General features: G+C 55.2%; 2 protein-coding genes across 5 annotated transcripts; one reads left to right on the top strand and one right to left on the bottom strand.

Moving 5' to 3' along the window:
- The first annotated feature begins 1 nt into the window (after position 1).
- Positions 2-17,211, top strand: ARL16 (ADP ribosylation factor like GTPase 16). 4 transcript variants are annotated; one of them, XM_054535199.2, is made up of 5 exons: positions 49-155; positions 254-311; positions 721-834; positions 1,694-1,809; positions 1,939-2,653. In XM_054535199.2, exons 1-5 carry the CDS (start codon positions 94-96, stop codon positions 2,108-2,110), a joined length of 522 nt encoding a protein of 173 aa, XP_054391174.1. In that variant the 5' UTR covers positions 49-93; the 3' UTR covers positions 2,111-2,653. The 4 variants fall into 4 exon arrangements, with proteins under 4 accessions (XP_054391175.1, XP_054391174.1, NP_001126289.1 ...); XM_054535200.1 differs by lacking the exons at positions 721-834; positions 1,694-1,809; positions 1,939-2,653 and adding an exon at positions 16,632-17,211 and having other exon boundaries at positions 2-155; NM_001132817.1 differs by lacking the exons at positions 49-155; positions 254-311; positions 721-834; positions 1,694-1,809; positions 1,939-2,653 and adding exons at positions 15,627-15,724; positions 16,632-17,211.
- Positions 8,888-15,611, bottom strand: CCDC137 (coiled-coil domain containing 137). The gene is made up of 6 exons (XM_009252140.4): positions 15,342-15,611; positions 14,409-14,542; positions 12,504-12,732; positions 11,127-11,209; positions 10,798-10,877; positions 8,888-10,458 (listed from the first exon to the last, which is right to left on the bottom strand). The coding sequence occupies exons 1-6, from the start codon at positions 15,473-15,475 to the stop codon at positions 10,249-10,251; spliced, it is 870 nt and encodes a 289-aa protein (XP_009250415.2). The 5' UTR covers positions 15,476-15,611; the 3' UTR covers positions 8,888-10,248.
- Positions 17,212-20,692: the final 3,481 nt, after the last annotated feature.

Below are 20,692 nucleotides of genomic sequence, written 5' to 3'. Positions count from 1 at the left end.
AGTCCGGCTATGAGAACAATCCAATGAGAGTGGGCGGTGGGCGGGCCTTACTCCGCGGCCGAGCTACGGGTGCCGGGTGGAGCGAAGCACGGAATGTGTCTGCTGCTGGGGGCCACGGGTGTCGGGAAGACGCTGCTGGTGAAACGACTGCAGGATATCCTTCCGCGCGGGGACGGGACTGGGGCGCGGGGGGCACCCGGACCGGGGCGGGGACTCACCCTTTAGCTGCTCGGGTCCTTGACCGCTCCGCACAGGTGAGCTCCCGGGATGGGAAGGGCGACCTGGGGGAGCCGCCCCCGACACGGCCCACGGTAGGTGTCCGTCCCCGCGGGTGGAGTTGCGGGGGGTCAGCTCTGCGCTTGGCGAAGGGCTCCGGGCTCGTCTAAGTGCACGCCCAGGCGCAACGGGTCAGGTCGTGCCTTAAGGCCAGCCTTCGGGAGTGGGGGGCGGCCCGAGCTGAGGATAATTGGCGCGGGATGTGGGGACCTGCCGCCCTCCACGGGCACTTCCTCTTCCCTCGCAACGGGTTCCTGTGGCTGGTCGCCCCCACAGCGAGTCCAGCTACTGATGGGCGTCGGTGTCTGCTCGCCGTTCTTGCCTTAGGGAGAATGGGTCTGCGGGGTTCAGGCCACCGTGTAGGGTGTGGGCACGGTGCTCTTCAGGAGTTCACAACGGGCCAGCGCTTGTATTGTTCTCTCTGCATCGTGGTTTTTCCTATAGGTGGGCACCAATCTTACTGACATCGTGGCACAGAGAAAGATCACCATCCGGGAGCTGGGGGGGTGCATGGGCCCCATCTGGTCCAGTTACTATGGAAACTGCCGTTCTCTCCTGGTGGGTTGTAATCCTATATGGGCTTCTTTTAGGGAAATGTGTCTACGTTTCTGTGATGTCCAGTCCCCAACCTTGCTGTGTGTAGAAAGGGGTTTGGGTTATTTAGTGACTATACTACTCATGGAAATAGGTCTTAGCTGGTGTTGCTTCCTGCCGGGCTCCCCGTCTGGTTTCTGGTGCTTGCGCTCCCAGGCCCCCGGTAGAAGCTCACAGAGGGCTTGCTGAAGGCAGGGCTGCTGCTCCGCAGAGAACAGACTTAGCCCTCTGTGTCGCTCCCCGGTACGTCTGTGTTTATGTTGGATTTATACGTGCCTCTGGTTGGTTCCATCTTGACAAGGCCTGTGCCCCAGATTCCAGTATGGAGAACTGATGACCACATGAGGACAGAGATGAGTGACACCAGGTCGTCCTCATAAAACTCGATTCCCTCTGCTTCTGCTTGTTCCCAAAGCTTTGTTTAAAGCTGTTTTGGGCCGGGCGCGGTGGCTTACTCCTGTAATCCCAGCACTTTGGGAAGCTGAGGTGGGCGAATCACGAGGTCAGGAGATGGAGACCATCCTGACTAACATGGTGAAACCCCGTCTCTACTAAAAGTACAAAAAATTAGCCAGGCGTGGTGGCGGGTGTCTGTAGTCCCAGTTACTTGGGAGGCTGAGGCAGGAGAATCACTTAAACCCTGAACCCTAGAGGCGGAGGTTTCAGTGAGCCACTGCACTCGGAGCGAGACTCCGTCTCAGAAAATAAATAAATAAATAAAATAAATAAAATGCAGTTTTGCTCTCCCAGTGCCAGGTCTGTGAGGCCCAGGGGAAGAAGTTTGGCAGCGGGGCATTGCTGCTATCTTTTTCTTTTTCCCCAGTTTGTGATGGACGCCTCTGACCCCACCCAGCTCTCTGCATCCTGTGTGCAGCTCTTAGGTCTCCTTTCTGCAGAACAACTTGCAGAAGCATCGGTGCTGATACTCTTCAATAAAATGTACGCGTCCCTGAACTGAGAGGGAGCACAGCGGGGGCGGGGGCTCCCTGGGGTTACAACCGGGAGCATGGCTCGGTAGGGAGGTGGTGTGGCTGCCACTGCTCTGATGGGGCACCTCTTTCACTCCAGCGACCTACCCTGTTACATGTCCACGGAGGAGATGAAGTCATTAATCAGGCTTCCAGACATCATTGCTTGTGCCAAGCAGAACATCACCACGGCAGAAATCAGCGCCCGTGAAGGCACTGGCTTGGCAGGGGTGCTGGCCTGGCTCCAGGCCACCCACAGAGCCAACGGTTGACTGCACGGCAGAGGCATGGCTGCCCTGAGCTGGGGAGAGGTGGCAGAGGGCAGTATGGCTTCGCTGCCAATAATTTCTTCTCACAGGGGCAGAATAACCCAAAGTAATCCTACATGATGGTGCTCTGTGCTGAGATACAATGATGCATAAACTGAGGCATGCGGAGATGGGAGTTGACATCTGGCCTCTGAAAAAAGTGTCCCCAGGGGCCAGGCGTGGTGGCTCACACCTGTAATCCCAGCACTTTGGGAGGCCAAGGCAGGGGTATCACCTGAGGTCGGGAGTTCGAGACTAGCCTGACCAACATGGAGAAACCCTGTCTCTACTAAAAATACAAAATTAGCTGGGTGTGGTGGTGCATGCCTGTAATCCCAGCTACTTGGGAGGCTGAGGCAGGAGAATCCCTTGAACCCGGGAGGCGGAGGTTGCAGTGAGTCGAGATCATGCCATTGTACTCCACCTGGGCAACAAGAGCGAAACTCCGTCTTAAAAAAAATAAGAAATAAAAAAATAAAAACCTGTCCCCAGACTGGGTGAGTAGGGCCTACAGGTGGCCGAGTGTTCTGCATCCCGGAGTGGTGCTATTGGGGTTGGCTCCCCTCCTTCCTAGAGACCTGCTGGACTGCCCCCAAGGCGTATGGACTGCACAGTGCCACTGAGACCTAGCCTCTTGCTGTAGCACAACCTCCAACCTGCTGAGCCGCTGGTACCCTGACCCTGCGTCTGCCACAGACGGCATGAGGCAGGTGAAGTGAGTGTGGTAGTAAGAGCCAGGCCTCGAGTTAGAAACAAGCTGGTGGCCGGGCACAGTGGCTCATGCCTGTAATCCCAGCACTTTGGGAGGCTGAGGCAGGCAGATCACGAGGTCAGGAGTTCAAGACCAGACTGGCCAACATGGTGAAACCCTGTCACTACTAAAAATACCAAAAAATTAGCTGGGCATGGTGGCTTGTGCCTGTAGTCCCAGCTGCTCAGGAGGCTGAGGCAGGAGAATCTCTTGAACCTAGAAAGCAGAGGTTGCAGTGAGCTGAGATCGCGCCACTGCACTCCAGCCTGGGTGAGGAGCAAAACTCGGTCTCAAAAAAAAAAAAAAAAAAAAAGAGCCAGCATTCTCACTGGTTCACTTGTTCGGTGAACAGGTATTGCCCTGAAACGCCCACAGGTGTGCCAGGTAGGGCTCAGATGAAGCACAGGAAATGGTGGCCGTGCCGCCCACGGTTCCCCAGCGCCCTGCCTTGACTTTGGTTCTCAGCCGTGGCCACTTGTGGGAGTGTTGATTGACAGGTCAGTGTCCTGCAGCTGCCAAAACAACAGAAATTTGCTCTCTTAGTTCTGGAGGCCAGAGTCCAAAGCTGGGCTTTCACCAGGGTAGTTTCCTTCCAGAGGCTCCGAGGGAGCATCCGTGCCTTGCCTGCGTAGTGGCTGCGGTGCTTCTCTCGGCGCGCCTGGGCTGTTTCCTGCAAAGCCTCGGTTTCCGCCCCCACCTTCACGCAGCTTCTCTCCTGTGCCTCTGTTCTCTTACAAGGACATCTGTCGTTGGAAATCCAGGATGATTCCTCATTACATCTGCAAATGTTCTATTTTCCAAACAAGGTCACTCTTGCTTGTTCCAGGGGTTATAATTTGGACACACCTTTTGGGGGCCGTCATTTGACTACAGCGGTTGAATAAGAAACCCTCTAGTCGGAGAATAGATGTGAATTTTCTACAGATGTTTTCCCAGCTGGCAGCCTAGGCTCCTTCGGTCATGGAAGGAGCCTCGCACCAACCACCCTCCTCCGTGGCACAAACCTGCTGCACTTTGCTTGTGGGGAAATGGGTCTTTATTCCCTTGGAGGGCTGTGTGCAATGCCTGGGAAAAGCTCTCAGCACTGCGTGTGCTTCAGGGTAGCTCGGGCTCCAATCTCTGCTTTCCAGTGTGTCATGGACTCTCAACTGTACACAGCCTGTGCCCTGTTGGATGCCACCTTTTTTTTTTTGAGACAGAGTCTCACTCTCACCCAGGCTGGAGTGCAGTGGTGCGATCTTGGCTCACTGCAACCTCTGCCGCCCGGGTTCAAGCAATTCTCCTGCCTCAGCCTCCTGAGTAGCTGGGATTACAGGCGCCTGCCACTGCACCCGGCTAAATTTTGTATTTTTAGTAGAGATGGTTTCACCATCTTGGCCAGGCTGGTCTTGAACTCCTGACCTCGTGATCACCTGCCTTGGCCTCCCAAAGTGCTGGGATTACAGGCATGAGCCACTGCACCTGGCCTGGATGCCACCTTCTTAGACACCACATGAATCCCCATGCACTGCTCCCCCTGCCCCTTACCACCACCAAACAGCTGCTAGACACCTGAGGTCTCTATCCTGTTAGTACCATGGGGCGGAAAGATACGATACCTTTTTTTACCCATAAGGGTGACAGCCAACACGCCTAACTACAGGTAAGCAAGAGAAAAGCATTAACAAATTTACTTAATTATTTGAGGCAAGCTCTCACTCTGTCTCCGAGACTGGAGCACAGTGGTGGGATCACAGCTCACTGCAGCCTCAACCTCCCAAGCTCAGTCAATCCTCCCACCTCAGCCTCCTGGGTAGCTGGGATTACAGGCATGCACCACCACACCTAGCTAATTTTTTGTATTTTTGGTAGAGACGGGGTCTTGCTGTGTTGCCCAGGCTGGTCTTGAACTCCTTGCCTCAATTGATCCTTCCGCCTCAGCCTCCCAAAATGCTGGGATTACAGACATGAGCCACCGTGCCCAGCCTAAAAGCATAACAAATGTATTAGTTTTACATGACAGCCCGACACGGTGGCTCACACCTGTAATCCTAACACTTTGGGCGGCCAAGGTGGGCAGATCGCTTGAGGCCAGAAGTTTGAGACCAGCCTGAGCAACATGGTGAAACCCCTTCTCGACTAAAAATACAAAAATTAACCCGTCGTGGTGGCACCTGCCTGTAATCCCAGCTACTTGGGAGGCCGAGGTGGGAGAATCGCTTCAACCCAGAAGGTGGAGGTTGCAGTGAGCTGAGATCGCGCCACTGCACTCCAGCCTGGGTGACAGATTGAGACTCTGTCTAAAAAAAATAAGTAAATAAAGTTTTACATGACGCAGGAGTCTTCAGCAATAAAGACCCAGGGAAAACCTTTATGTATTCATTTCTTTTTGAGATGGGAGTCTCGATCTGTCACCCAGGCTGGAGTGTAGTGGCACAATCTTTGCTCACTGTAACTTCTGCCTCCCAGGTTCAAGCGATTCTCCTGCCTCAGCCTCCCGAGTAGCTGGGATTACATGTGTGTGCCACCACGCCCAGCTAATTTTAGTATTTTTAGTAGAGACAGGGTTTTACCATGTTGGCCAAGCTAGTCACGAAGTCTTGACCTCAGGTGATGCACCCGCCTCGGCCTCCCAAAGTACTGAGATTACAGGCGTGAGCCACCGTGCCCAGCGTGAAAACCTTTATTTTTATATTTAGGTTTGATGAGTGAACAGGCATGCAGAAATGTGGTTGGACACACAGGATCTGGCCTGACGTTCGTCTAACTGGTGATGGATGCAGTGGGGAAACCCAGCAAGGCCACTGTGCACAATTCCCCTTCCCCTGGGGATAGGGCAGGACCCCTTGGGAATGAGGGTCTTCCAGGGAGGAGGGAGAGAGTGACCTTGCTAGGTTTTATGGCTGGCTTTGGGAGAGAGGAGTTTTAGTTTCTATGACCTGCTGTGGGGAAAAAGAATTGTGGTTTCTGGGACTCACTTTGCGGGAGAAAAGTGGGCAGGAACCAGGAGGGAAGGACAAAGACCTGGCTTCTGAGGCCTTCCAGTCTCCTCTGGGTCAGAGTAGTCTGCAGGCCAAGGTGCCATACTTTGGGGTTTAATGAGCCCTGACAGCAGGTCCTTGCAGATTTCACAGGCAACTTGTGATCCCAGTAATTGGGTTTCAGTGTCCCAATTTCAGAGGACTTTAGCAAAGCCTGGCTGAAATGGCCAAGTGTTGGCCAGGCGCGGTGGCTCACGCCTGTAATCCCAGCACTTTCGGAGGCTGAGGCGGGTGGATCACGAGTTCAGGAGATCGAGACCTGGCTAACACGGTGAAACCCCGTCTCTACTAAAAATATAAAAAAGTTAGCCGGGCATGGTGGCGGGCGCCTGTAGTCCCAGCTACTTGGGAGGCTGAGGCAGGAGAATGGCGTGAACCCAGGAGGCGGAGCTTGCAATGAGCCGAGATCGTGCCGCTGCACTCCAGCCTGGGCCACAGAACGAGACAACGTCTCAAAAAAAAAAAAAAAAAACAAACCACCATGACTTTTGCTGTGAGGCATGAAAATATAGGGGGGTGGGAGCCTGAGGTGCGTGTGGCCACCCGGCTGGAGGCGGGTGGGCTGCACTTCTCAGCTTGCTTGGTGGAATGGTCCTTTAGTTGGGAGGGAGTGCCTTTCCTGAAGCAATCCTTGGGCTGGACATGCTGATCCTGAATGAGTCCTAAGAGTACTGGTTTCCCAAGACCCGAAGACAGCAAGCTGTGTTCCCAGCCAGCGCTGGTGGCAGCTGGGTTCCGGGAAGGTGGAGCCGACGTGGTCTGGAGCTGGCAGCCACACTCTGGCACCTCCTCAGGCGGTTTTCAAGGGTGGGTTCCAGCCAGGGAGCCCTACACAGGCATGGCATGGTGCCACGGGAGGACGGTCTTGGGGTGGGTGGATAAGGACCCTCCTTGCCTGCTCCTGACAGGCCGTGTTCTGCAGGCCACTTTCAATGACCCACGTTCCCAAAACCATCAGGTCCCCACTTTGCTGGCACACGGTGTCAACTGGGGTGTCCTGCAGGGTGGGTGAGGGGTGCTGGGGACTCCCCTGGCCTTGTCACCCAGACCCCCACCCGACTTTAGGGTCCCTGCACTCAGTGGCTGTTCTGGGGCCAGGCACGCTGGACCTCCTTTGGTGCACATGCTAGAGCCCAATTCACTCCTGAGTCTGGGGAAATTGATGCTGCTGAGGACACCACTGTTCTCAGAGTCGTTTCTGTTTGTGGACTCCTCAGTGCAGATGTAGCACCTGGATATGAATTTTTTTTCTTTTCTGTTTTAGAGATGGGGGTCTTGCTCTTACAGCCCAGGCTGGAGTGCCGAGGCACAATCATGGCTCACAGGCCCAGACGGTGCAGCGGCCAGGCAGAGGTACTCCTCACTTCCCAGATGGTGGGGCGGCCTTGACCTCTCAGGTTTGAGTGAACCTCCCATTTCAGCCTCCCGATGGGACCACAGGCACGGTGCCAACGCAGCTAGCCTGAATTTTCTTTGATGGTTTGGAGTTCCCATCAAACTAAACGCTAATCAAAGGATAGCATTATACGATATGTGAAATTATAACATTAATATTTTTTCCTCAAAAAAAAATCACATTAATAAATGTGTGATAGGGTTGGCTGCTGGGAGAAAATCTGGCTAGTCTGGGAAAATTCTTCGTGGGAAAGTTTACAAGTAGGGTGCTGTGAGACCTGTGTGTACAAGTAGGTGACCCATCTGGGATCACTGGTTTTGTCAGCACCCCAATTTTGTGCAAATTCAGTTTTCCCTTTATATGGAGAGACCAGCGCTGCCCCATGGAGAGCGGAAGGCCCAGGGAGTTCCATCCATGGCCTTTGCCTCTTAAACGTCGACTCTGACATGTCCACATCACTTCCTCCTGAAGATTCCAGAAGTAAAGGATAAGTAAGAAAAGCAGGATGGCACTTTGGGAGGCAGAGGCGGGCGGCTCACCTGAGGTCGAGAGTTCGAGACAGCCTGACCAACATGGAGAAACCCCGTGTCTATTAAAAAATACCAAATTAGCTGGGCATGGTGGTGCATGCCTGTAATCCCAGCTACTTGGGAGGCTGAGACAGGAGAATCGCTTGAACCCGGGAGGCAGAGGTTGTGGTGAGCCAAGATTGTGCCATCGCACTCCAGCCTGGGCAACGAGAGCAAAACTCCATCTCAAAAAAAAAAAAAAGAAAAGTAGGAGGGGTGAGCTGGTCTCTCCTGGAACCCCAGCACTGAGGGAAGTCAAGGCAGGCTAATCTCTTGAGCCCAGGACTTGGAGACCAGCGTGTCACTACACTCCTGCCAAGGTGACAGCAAGACCCTGCCTCAGAAAAAAAAAAAAGCCAAGTACAGTGGCTCATGCCTGTAACCCCAGCACTTTGGGAGGCCAAAGCAGGTGGATCCCTTGAGTCCATAAGTTCGAGACCAGCCTGGGCAACGTGGCGAAACCCCATCTATACAAAAAGCGCAAAAAATTATTTGGGTGTGTTGGTGAGCACCTGTTGTCCCAAGTACTTGGGAGGCTGAGGTGGGAGGATCGCCTGAGCCTGACAACTTGCTGCAGTGTGCTTATGCCACTGCACCCCAGCCTGGGCAACAAAGAGGCCCTAAAAACCACCAGGGGTTTCCCTTCCAGCAGCTGAAACCTGAGAATCGTGGATGCAGTGGAGAGCGTGAGCGCTTTCCCAGCCCTGTGGGATCCCTTCGCTTAGCCATACAGGGGCCGATACTGACGTCCAAAACCAAACGCATTGAGCGAGTGGGAGCGCCACCTGCTGCCGTCCCAGCGCCACCTGCTGCCGTCCCAGCCCCTTCCCAGGGAAAGGCCACCCCCTTCCAGCTGCTGCATGTGATCTAGGGCTGATTTCCGGCTGCTGCAAAACCAACATCCCAACGCGAGGGCTGGGGCTGCCGGGTCCATCACAAGGTGGGAAACACGCCCATAAGAGGAAAACAGCCCTGACTTTAAATATATATTCTCCAATTTAAAACTTTTAACTAAAAAGTAAACTTTAATGTCCCAAATGCAAACTTGGGGAAGACAGAAAAGATCACACACAAGGCTGTCACTTCACACTTGGAAGGTTGCACAGCGGCCAGGCAGAGGCGCTCCTCACTTCCCAGACGAAGCGATGGCTGGGCAGTGGTGCTCCTCACTTCCCAGACAGTGGGGTAGGGGGAGGGGTGCCCGGCAGAGGCGCTCATCACTTCCCAGACAGGGCAGCGGCCGGGTAGAGGCACTCCTCACTTCCTAGATGGTTGGCAGCCAGGCAGAGGTGCTCCTCACTTTCCACATGGTGTGGGGGCCGGGCAGAGGTGCTCCTCAGTTCCCAGATGGTACTGGGCTGTCGGACTCCATTGCTGGATGTGTGACTTGGGTTTACGCCTCTCCCTTCTGCTCTCATCTGGAAATGCTGACAGCCTGGGCATTTCCTCCTTTGGCACTGGATGGAGACCGAAGCCTGGCAAGGCCCTGCCCTCAGCAGGAACTCCCCCTGGGCCCCACTCTGTGACCCCGAGCCCAAGACAGGATTTTTCCTTCATCTTCTCCAGCCACTTAAGGCCTCCCGGCTCTCTCAGAGCCCTGTTAGGTAGGTGACAACTCTGTTCCCACTGTTTTTTTTCTTTTCGTGTATTTTTAGTAGAGATGCGGTTTCACCATGTTGGCCAGGCTGGTTCGAACTCCTGACCTTAGGTGATCCACTCGCCTCGGCTGCCCAAAGTGCTGGCATTACAGGTGTGAACCACCGCGCCCGGTCCCCGGTTCCCACCTTCTTAAGTGTATGTGTTGTCATCACGTTTCACTCCAACCAAACCTTGGGTGGGCACCCTCTGCAGGGGACCACTCACAACTGGCCTGTAGTCACGGTCCCCTGCAGAGCCCTCCCAGGTGGTCCAGATGTGCCCAGTGGCCCTGCCCCAATTCGTCTTCCCTGCCCGTGGCCTGCTCTGCCTGATGTGCACTGTGCACTCCCGGGGGCCTCCATCACACACACACACCGTCACATACCGAGCCAGCCTCATCAGCTGTCTCGGTAGTTGGTGTTCAGGGACAGGGATCCAGCCCTTCCTAAGGTGTACCTGGGCTGAGACTCAGAATGGATGTTCAAAACAAAGAGATGGAGCTGTGAGTGACACTGGGCCCCACGGGCCATCTGTCAACCAGGTCTTGGCCCTAGTCCGTCGGGCACTCACCCCCTGCAAGATGTGGACCCACTAGTGCCCAACGTGTGAACAAGTAGCTGGAGGCCTCACTCCACACTGCTGGCATGGCCTGCCTCTCTCCTACCCAGGTGTGGCAGCTCCTGGTGCCAGTTTCCCCGGAGCGTGGCCAGGCCCCAGGCGTCTCTCCATCACAGCTGCAGCTCTGGCTTCTTTTGGGAAGTGAGGTGGGGTCGCTCCCTGTGCAGCCGCTGCCGCCGCTGCTTCAACACTCTGTAGGCCTGCATAGCCCGCTCTCTCTCCTCCCCCACAATCCGCTGGCGGGCCAGGGAGGCGGTCAGAGGCTGGGACACACCACCGGGGCTCAGAAGCATCCTCAGCATCTGCGATCTCCTGCCAGGCTGAGGGAGAGAGGGGAGGGTGAGGCACAGGCTGGGAAAGGAGGGGAAGCAACAAAAAGCCTCACAGCTTCAACAGCTCTCCCACCAGCGAGAATGCTGCACTCTCAGGCCACACACCAGACAGCGCACATGTTGGCTGAGGGTTTTTTTTTTTCTTGACACAGGATCTCGCTATGTTGTCCAGGCTGGTATCAACTCCTGGGCTCAAGCGATCCACCTGCCTTGGCCTCCCAATGTGCTGGGATTACAGGTGTGACCCACCGTATCCAGCCTGTCCAAGTCTTCTGTTCCCTGGCAGCACTGGGGGACAAACTCAAGTTGTCCCCATGCCCCACTTACCTGGTCCTTGCTTACGCTCCTCCGGGGCCTGGCAGTCAGCTCTGGGGGCTGCAGGACAACCTCACCAAACTTCACCGTGTCTGGAGGGGCAGAGTACAACTGAGGACTGCTGCCCACAGCCACTGCACCCCTGACACCGACAGCCACCACCCGCCCACCTCCCTCCCATAGGGCTGGGACAGAACACCAACTCATCCAGTGGTCTAATGGCTGTGGACCCCAGGGGAGACCACAGGTGTCCAGTGTAGCCAGGGCTGGTGGGGAACAGAAGGCCTGCGCCCAGGCCCCACCCAGACCACTGCTGACACCATCGCTTTGGGAAGAGCTACCTCGGAGCAACTCCTGCTCCAGCCTGTCTGCTGCCTTTTCCTCCTTTTTCCGTCGGACTTTATCTAGTCGCCGCTTCTGGAACCTGGGGAAGAAAGCACATGTCACTCGGATTCCTAAATTCTCTTTCTACCCAGGGAGGAGGCAGAGGTCGCCCCACCCACAAGGGATCCCCTGTGGCAGAGCAGGCACCCAAGAACAGGTGGCTGCCTCCAAGTCCCCGCTCCCCTTACCACCCCAAAACCCACAGCTGCCCACCAAAGAAGGCTCTGACCCCAACAGGCCCCTCAGGGGTCCCCCTCAGTGGTTCTCAGCTGGGGACGGCTGCCTGCCAGGGAATATCTGACAATGTGTGCAGACACACGGGCGGGGGCTACTGGCACCTTGTGCATGAAAGCTGGGAATGCTGCCAAAGACCCCCCAACAGAGACTCATCCAGCCCATCCAGTGCTTCTGTGTCTAAAGAGCCTAACAAGTATCGTATATCACGTCTCCCTCAATGTGAATCTGGAAGCTTCACCTTCAGCGACACCTCTGGAGATCACTGTGGCGCCAGGCTGTATCTGGGCCACATTCTGTGTGATGAACTTTCATTGGCTAAGGTAACTATAAGTAATACAACAATCCAGAAACAGGGAATCTACAGAGCTGAAAGCAACCTCTCTAACCTTCAAAGCTTTTTTTTTTTTTCTTTTTTTTGAGATGGAGTCTCGTGCTCTGTCACTAGGCTGGAGTGCAGTGGCATGATCTCAGCTCACTGCAACCTCTGCCTCCCGGGTTCAAGCGATTCCCCTGCCTCAGGCTCCCAAGTAGCTGGAATTACAGGCATGTGCCACCACGCCCGGCTAATTTTTTTTTTGTATTTTATTAGAGACGAGGTTTCACCGTGTTGGCCAGGATGGTCTTGATCTCCTGAGCTCGTGATCCACCTGCCTCAGCCTCCCAAAGTGCTGGGATTACAGGCATGAGCCACTGTACTTGGCCAAGGTTTTTAGAGAATTAGAAAGGTGTAGTTTCTTGGACGAGAGACATTCTGTTCTAATGGAAACAGAACCCCCGGGCACGTCACCCTCAGACCGACCCCCTCAGGGCTGATTCCCGCAGGGCTAGGGCTTTCTGGTGCTTTTCCTGTGAAAAGCAAGGACCAAGCGAGGTCTCCGCAGAGTTGCCAGGTTCCGCAGCCTCCTGGAGGCCACACCCTCACTGGCTCCCAGCTGGATGCTCTGACTCGCCAACTCCCAGGGCTCCGGCTTGGTCTCCCTGAATCCGGGCTTCCCCATGGCTATGAAACAGGGTCCCTGCAGAGGACCATCATGGGAACCCAATGTCCTCCCTCCGGCTCCGAGGGCAGACCCCAACCCCTCCCCGCCTCCACTCACGCTTTTTTTGCTTTTTTCTGCTCAGACTTCTCCTTGGGAGCTGCCTGCACCTCTGGCTGCCGGGTGGCCTGGTTCTTGCTGAGGAACAGCACATGCTGGGCCTCTTGCTGCATGCGTTGGATATAGGCCCCGTCGGACTCCCCCTTCCTCTGTTTGAACTTGGGGATGGTGATGTCAGGCTCTGCTCCCTTTGCTTCCTTCTCCAATGTCTTTCTGAAGGTCACCTGGGCTGAGGACAAAGGGAGGCCTCAGAGGAGGCAAGAGGCAGACAGTGGCAGGCAGGTGGCCCATGCTCATTTCCCCTCCCAAAGCCACAGGAAGGGAAGACCAGGCTGGCTAGAAGCACCCCAATGATAGCAGCTGAAGAAGATGTAGAATGCCCAGCCCGGCATCCCTGGGGACACGACCCCCCAGCCCAGTGGCACCTGTCACAGATGTCCACTGCAGCACAGCTGAAAAAGGAAAGCAGAAACAACCTAATGTCCACCCCTAGGTGGCTGGTTGAATGAATTCTCCTCTGATCACCCACAGACTCCATTGCACAGCTGCTGAAGGAAGCCCAGTGGAGCTACATAGAGAAATGTGGGCAGACCTGCCAGGCGCAGTGGCTCACACCTGTAATCCCAGCACTTTGGGAGGCCGAGACGGGCGGATCATGAGGTCAGGAGATCGACCATCCCAGCTAACATGGTGAAACCCCGTCTCTACTAAAAATACAAAAAAAGCCGGGCATGGTGGCGAGCGCCTGTAGTCCCAGCTGCTCGGGAGGCTGAGGCAGGAGAACTGATTGAACCAGGACAGGAGAGGCAGAGGTAGCAGTGAGCTGAGATTGCGCCACTGCACTCCAACCTGGCCTACAGAGCGAGACTCTCTCAAAAAAAAAAAAAAAAAAAGAACGCAAAAAATATTAGCCGGGTGTGGTGGTGCGTTACCTGTAATCCCAGTTACTCAGGCAGCTGAGGCAGGAGAATTGCTTAAACCCAGGAGGTGGAGGTTGCAGTGAGCCCAGATCACGCCACTGCACTCCAGCCTGGGCGAGAAAGCAAGACTCCATCTCAATAAATAAACAAACAAACAAAGGTGCCAATTCAATGCAGCACGGTTCAGAATGTGCCATCTGCTACCCAGGCCAGTGGGCCTCTTCCCTGCACCTTCCTCACCGCTATCTCACTATCCCTTTGGCAGCCATATAACCCTCAACAAGAAGCCTACAGTACAGTTTATACACAAATTATAAAACAGCTTTGCTGTAAAATCAGTCCCACGTTTGGGAAGAGAAATGTGTCTATAGCAAAATATACACACAGTGGACACCGTTTCCCAACGTGCCCAGAGTGTTACCTCTGGGTTGCAGCGGTGGACATGTGGACACCCTACCCAGACTTGGGGGAGGAAGGCAGACTTCTCAGAGGGGCCTGATCGAATTTCCTCCTTCAGCTCCTGACTCCACCCACTTCTACCACTGCTTCAGCACCCTTGTCCCAAGAATCATGGCTTCTCCCTGGCAGTAGCCCCGCCAGCTGCCAGGTCCACTCTCGCTCACTCCATCACCACTCGGTGACCTTTTTTTGCTTAGAGTAAACATGAATTGGCCATGCCCTGCTAAAAACTCTGATGGATCTTCGCTACTTTTGGGGGTTAAAAAAAACGCCACTCCTTAGCATGGCTCCTGAGGCACCATAACGGGTCCTCCCTGCTCACCCCACAGCCTCCTTCCAAGCCTCGTCTGGAACCACAGCGTCACCCAGTGCCAGCCACTGCTTTGGCTTTGGCCACGCTCCCCCACCTTCTGAGCACCAGGTCTTGGCATATTTCCTCTGCCTGAAACGTTCTTAAGTATTTGGGCGATTGGGCAGGTTGAGACACACAAAGCTTCACTGCCGCCCAGTATGGGCCTGCACACACCTGCTTTCTTCCTCTTCTTGTTACTGATCGGGTTTTTCATCTCCTGGCGGCTCCTCATAATCTCCCGGAGCCGGAAAGGGATCTCCTGTTCGTCCTGGTTCTTGGGCTTGCAGTTCACTTTCTTCTTCTCTTTGCTGGGAGGAAGAACACGGAGGTGAGACCCGTCCCAAGTAAAGCACAAGCAGAATCAATAAGAGAAACAATAGTTGGGTCTGGCAATAGAATCTACAGGGGCCGGCCGGGCGCGGTGGCTCACGCCTGTAATCCCAGCCTTTGGGAGGCAGATCACGAGGTCAGGAGATCGAGACCATCCTGGAGAACACGGTGAAACCCTGTCCCTACTAAAAATACAAAAAATTTGCCGGGCATGGTGGCGGGCGCCTGTAGTCCCAGCTACTCGGGAGGCTGAGGCAGGAGAATGGCGTGAACCCGGGAGACGGAGCTTGCAGTGAGCCGAGATTGAGCCACTGCACTCCAGCCTGGGCGACAGAGTGAGACTCCGTCTCAAAAAAAAAAAAAAAAAAAAAGAATCTATACAGGGGCCAATCTGGCTTCTGTGGTGCAAGCCAGTCCAGGGAGCAGGGATTTTTCCTCTTGGTCTCACTCAGTGGCTGTCCCTGAACCGCTTCCTCACGGGACGCGAGGCCAAAAGGCACTCCGAAACCCCAGAAGGCCTTTCCACCCTGACCTTGTACAGAACCGCAAAGACGGGACACTGGGACGCGGGAAAGGCTAAACCAGGGACTCGCTCGCGCCTCCATTCATTCAACAGATCCTGGCGGAGAGTGGGCCGCGGGCACAGACAGAGGAGGGCACGGAGCCCGACCTGGGGAAAGGGTCAGAGCGAACGCTCCCTAGGAGATCCCAGGCGGAGCCTTCAAGAAGTCCCCTTCTCTAGGGAAGTGCGGCGGCCTCGCGGGGCAGCGCAGTCACCTGCGAAGCCCGGGCCATGGGGCTGCGCCCTGCTTCCCCAGCGGCTGCACTTGCTGCCGCCCCCGCGCTTGCCGGGGACTCCCAGGACCCGCCTGCACCCTGGACACCGCTGCTCCGCCACCAGCTCGCGCCATCTCCACGCCGGGAGCTTCCCTAGCGAAGCCACTTCCGCCTTCCTGCACGGTTCCGCCCCACCGATCGGCACTTCCGCTTCCTGCGCTCAGTCCCACGCTGGCTGGAGCGGCGCGACTTCCTGCAGGTCCGGGATTGGCCGGAGCGCCTGCCGCTCGCGGTCAGGGGTTGCGGGATCCCGTCCGCGGGCGATGCTGCTGCGGAGGGTGGTCGAGGGAGGCTGGGCGGTAGCCGCCGCGGCCCGTGGCTCGGCAAGTACCAGGAGGGGTCTTGGCAGCGCCGAAGGGCACGTCCGAGAGGCCGCTGTCCGGGGGCCCGCACGTGGGGACGGAGCCGGGAGGATCGCGCGCTGGCCGCCGCCGAAGGGTCCCTAGCTCCTCTCCTCCATCCGCTCTTACCGAGTCCCCGCCCCGGAATCTGTGGAGGGGCCGCTTAGCCCCGGGAGAGGAAGCAGCCCGGTGAACGTCCACTTTCCTGTTTCTCAGTATCTGCCGAGCGCCTGTGTGCGAGCCCTCCTGGGCTCTGGGGACTGGCCGTGGACATGGAGCGGATGATGCTCCTCGCAGGACTAGTCAGAGAAATAAGTGAAGTTGGTAGCGTGTCAGTCCGTGATCCTGGGTAGATAGAGCAGGGGAGCGAAGGAAGGCTGCCTATAGGACATTCACGCTGGGATGAGAGGGACCTGAGAGGCCTGGGCTTTGTGACAGGGAAACTTGGATAAAGGGTGGTGCGATTCTTCCGGTTGGTCTCTCAGAGGAGGGTGGTGGGGCTTGGTTATACTGGTAGAGGTGCTGGGCTGGCCAGGAGCTTACAGGGTTACACCTCTCCCATACTCGTGTCCACAGAGCAGCCATCTTAGCTGGAGGTGGCGAGTGCCTCCCCCAACCACCACCATCTGCTGGAGTGCACGCCCGGTGCCAGGCCCTGATCCTGGCACTCCTTGTGAATCACACCGTGTCATACCCATGACTTCCATTGCACGGTGGGGAAACTGAGTCTAGAGAGGTGAAATAACATGTCTAAAGTCACAGAAAGTGAAAAAGCTGAGGACATGGAGCCAGTTGCCCAATGACAGGAGAGCTGAAATGTCCTCACTGCTGGGGGTAGACTGGGCCTCACCAGCTTCCTGGAGAGTCACATGTTTGTCTGCATCCTCAGGGGGCTCACCGGTTCTCCAGCCCGGACTGCTGCCAGAGGCTTCCTGGAGGTGGCAGCTTTCTTCAAAGGCACCATCCTGGAGCGCAAGCCCCTGATGGGCGCAGAAAATTCGGGACAGACCACGTAGAGGTGGGCTCCCAAGCAGGTGCGGACGGCACCAGGCCGCCCAAGGCATCGCTGCCCAGCGGGGGCCCCTCAGAACCCCAGTACCCGCTGCCACCTGAGCTCCAGCCGCCCACAAACTGCTGCATGAGTGGCTGCCCCAACTGCGTATGGGTGGAGTACGCCGACAGGCTGCTGCAGCACTTCCAGGACGGTGGGGAGCGGGCCCTGGCTGCCCTGGAGGAGCACGTGGCTGATGAGAACCTCAAGGCCTTCCTCAGGATGGAGATCCAGCTCCACACCAGGTGTGGAGGCTGAGCCAGCCCTGCTGGACTCCCTCCCGCAGGACGGAGTCCAGGATGCAGCCGCAGCCTGCTTCCTTCACACCCCCTCACAGACTCCTTGTTTCCAACGGGAATAGGAAGAGTTATTTATTGACTTCACCTGAGAAAAAAATAAATTCTCTATGGTGGTTTCACAGGAGGCTTTTGTTTTGGGGGTGGTTTTCTTGGCAGTATGTCTGCCAACCAGAACAGCTGCTGATTTGGCCTCAACAGGAGGCTTTTGTGTGGTTGTCCGTGAGGTCTGTGTTACATCTTCAAAGCGAGCAGGTCCAGGTCGGCATTATGCACCTCCGGAGCTCCTGCAGCCATCACCCTGCTATGAGGGTAAAATGAGACCCCCGGCCGGGGTGGTGGCTCACACCTGTAATCCCAGCCTCAGGGAGGCTGAGGCGAGCAGATCATGCGGTCAGGAGATCGAGACCAGCCTGACCAACATGGTGAAATCCCATCTTTACTAAAAATACAAAAATTAGCCGGGTGTGGTGGCAGGCACCTGTAATCCCAGCTACTCAGGAAGCTGAGGAACCCAGGAGGCGGAGGTTGCAGTGAGCTGAGGTCATGCCACTGCACTCCAGCCTAGGTGACAAGAGCGAGACTCCGACTCAAAAAAATGAATAAGTAGGACCCTTTTCCTTGAACAGTCAAATGACAGTGACCCCAGCGCCCCTTCCAGGCCAGGTCCCAGCTTCCCCCAAGTCCTGGCAAAGGCCTGCTCTGGTTGCTCTCAGCGTGCAGCAGAGGGAAGGCCATCTGATCTCATTGAGTCGCTGTGGCAAAGCCTTTGGCAGGCACGGAAGCCCACAGGCAGCCTGGAAGTGCCCATCTGTCCAGCTGCCATCAATCCCCGGCAGGGGTCCTCGGGTGCCCCTCCACCAGCCTGGCAGAGGCTGCAGATCAGCCCTCAGTGGCCAAAGCACTACCTGGAACCAGTCCTTCCAGCTCCTTCAGCTGCAGCTCCCAAGGGAGTTAGTAAGAGCAGCAGGATGTGGTCAGGCATGGTGGCTCACGCCTGTAATCCCAGCATTTTGGGAGGCCTAGGTGGGCAGATCACCTGAGATCAGGAGTTTGAGACCAGCCTCCCCAAACATGGGGAAACCCCTTCTCTACTGAAATTAACAATAGTTAGCTGGGCACGGTGGCAGGTGCCTGTAATCCCACCTACTCAGGAGGCTGAGGCAGGAAAATTGCTGGAACCCTGGAGGTGGAGGTTGCGGTGAGCCAAGATCGCACCACTGCACTCCAGCCTGGGCAACAGCGAGCAAGACTCCATCTCAAAAAAAAAAAAAAATACTAAAGTTAGTGGGGCATGGTGGCACACAACTGTAGTCCCAGATACTCGAGAGGCTGAGGCAGAATTCCTTGAACCTGGGAGGCAGAGGTTGCAGTCAGCCGAGATTGTGCCACTACACTCCAGCCTGGGTGACAGAGCAAGACTCTATCTCAAAAAACAAAACAAAACAAAACCGGCCGGGCGCGGTGGCTCACGCCTGTAAAGCCAGCAGTTTGGGAGGCCAAGGCGGGCTGATCACGAGGTCAGGAGATCGAGACCATCCTGGCTAACATGGTGAAACCCTGTCTCTACTAAAAATACAGAAAATTAGCCAGGCGTGGTGGCGGGCGCCTGTAGTCCCAGCTACTCGGGAGGCTGAGGCAGGAGAATGGCGTGAAGCCGGGAGGCGGAGCTTGCAGTGAGCTGAGATCACGCCACTGCACTCCAGCGTGGGTGACAGAGTGAGACTCCACCTAAAAAAAAAAAAAAAAAAAAAAAAAAATTAGCAAGGCTGACATGCCTAAGTTTAGCAATCCTGAAAATGTGGATTATTCCATAAGAAATCTAAGAAAACAAGGAAAGAAAACCGTTCTCAGTGAGAGTCAGGGAAACCTGCCATAACCAAGTGGCCTGTTCTCTAATTTCACCTAGATGAGTTTTTAATCTTTGCAGTTTCATTTGTGTAAGTACAGGATGTGGGATTTGCAACCTTATACGTTCCTCCCTGCTCAGCTAAGATGTAATCTAAGGCTACCCTATTATCTAAGACAACCTGAGCCAGTGAATGAATTCCTTGCTGCTGGGCGGCCTTGCCGATGCACTTTGCTCAGCAAGAATTCCCGAAGTAAGATTCCTCATCCTGTGCTCGTGGGATGCCACTCCCCACCAAGTCGCCCAAAAACCCAGCTCCATGTTTTTGGTACCCAGGATCCCCAAAGCAAGTCCGTGGACTGCTTAGTTCTGCAGCCTCCGCCTCCTGGGTTCAAAGCGATTCTCCTGCCTCAGCCACACAAGTAGCTGGGACTACAGGCGCGTGCCACCACATCCAGCTAATTTTTTCTATCTTCACTAGAGACGGGGTTTTGCCATATCACCCAGCTGGTCTTGAACTCCTGGGCTCAGGTAATCCACTTGCCTCGGCCTTGTAAAGTGCTGGGATTGCAGGCATGAGCCACTGTGCCTGGCCAACTGCTTAGTTTTCATGAGTTGTTTAGTTAGTGAGAGCTATAAACCAAAAGTATCTGAGACAGGCCTCAATCTACTTATTGATTTATTTGAGATGAAGTTTTGCTCTGTGGCCCAGGCTGCAGTACAGTGGCGTGATCTCGGCTCACCATAACCTCCACCTCGCGGGTTCAAGGGTCCTGCCTCAGTCTCCCAAGTAGCTGGGACTACAGGCGTGCCCCACAGCGTCTGGCTAATTTTTATATTTTTATTAGAGAAGTGGTTTTGCCATGTTGGTCAGGCAGGTCTCAAACTCCTGACCTCAAGCCATCTGCCCACCTCAGCCTCCCAAAGTGCTGGAATTACAGATGTGAGCCACCATGCCTGACCAATTTATTTATTTTTTATTTCAATACTTTTTGGGGAAGAGGCAGGTTTTGGTTACAGGGATGAGTTCTTTAGTGGTCAATAAGTTTGGAAAGATTATTTTGCGAAGGTTGACGACGTGCCCATGACAGCCTCAGGAAGTCCTGGCAACATGTGCCCAACGTGGTCACATGTTGCTTTTATACTTTTTAGGGAGACATAATACATCAATACCTATCATATGTACATTGATTTGGTCAGGAAAGGAGGGACAACTTGAAGGGAGGGGGCTTCCAGGTCATAGGTAGATTCAAAGATTTTCTTCCTTTTGAGACAGAGTCTCGCCCTGTTACCCAGGTTGGAATGTAGTGGTGCGATCTTGGCTCACTGCAACCTCTGCCTCCCAGGTTTAAGTGATTCTCCTGCCTCAACCTCCCAAGTAGCTGGGATTACAGGCACCTGCCACCATGCCCGGCTAATTTTTTTTTTTTTTTTTGAGACAGAGTCTCACTCTGTCACAGGCTGGAGTGCAGTGGCACAATCTCGGGCTCATTGCAACCTCTGCCGCCCAGGTTCAAGCGATTCTTCTGCCTCAGCCTCCCAAGTTGCTGGGATTACAGGCGCCCGCCACCATGCATGGCTAATTTTTGTAGTTTCAGTAGCAACGGGGTTTCACCATCTTGGCCAGGGTGGTTGGTCTTGAACTCCTGACCTCGTGATTCACCCGCCTCAGCCTCCCAAAGTGCTGGGATTACCCGGCATGCCTGGCTAATTTTCGTATTTTTAGTAGAGATGAGTTTTCACCATATTGGCCA

This window comes from Pongo abelii, chromosome 19 (genome assembly GCF_028885655.2).
Source record: "Pongo abelii isolate AG06213 chromosome 19, NHGRI_mPonAbe1-v2.0_pri, whole genome shotgun sequence".
Lineage (NCBI taxonomy): Eukaryota > Metazoa > Chordata > Mammalia > Primates > Hominidae > Pongo > Pongo abelii.
This window is presented reverse-complemented; position numbering and strand designations above follow the sequence as displayed.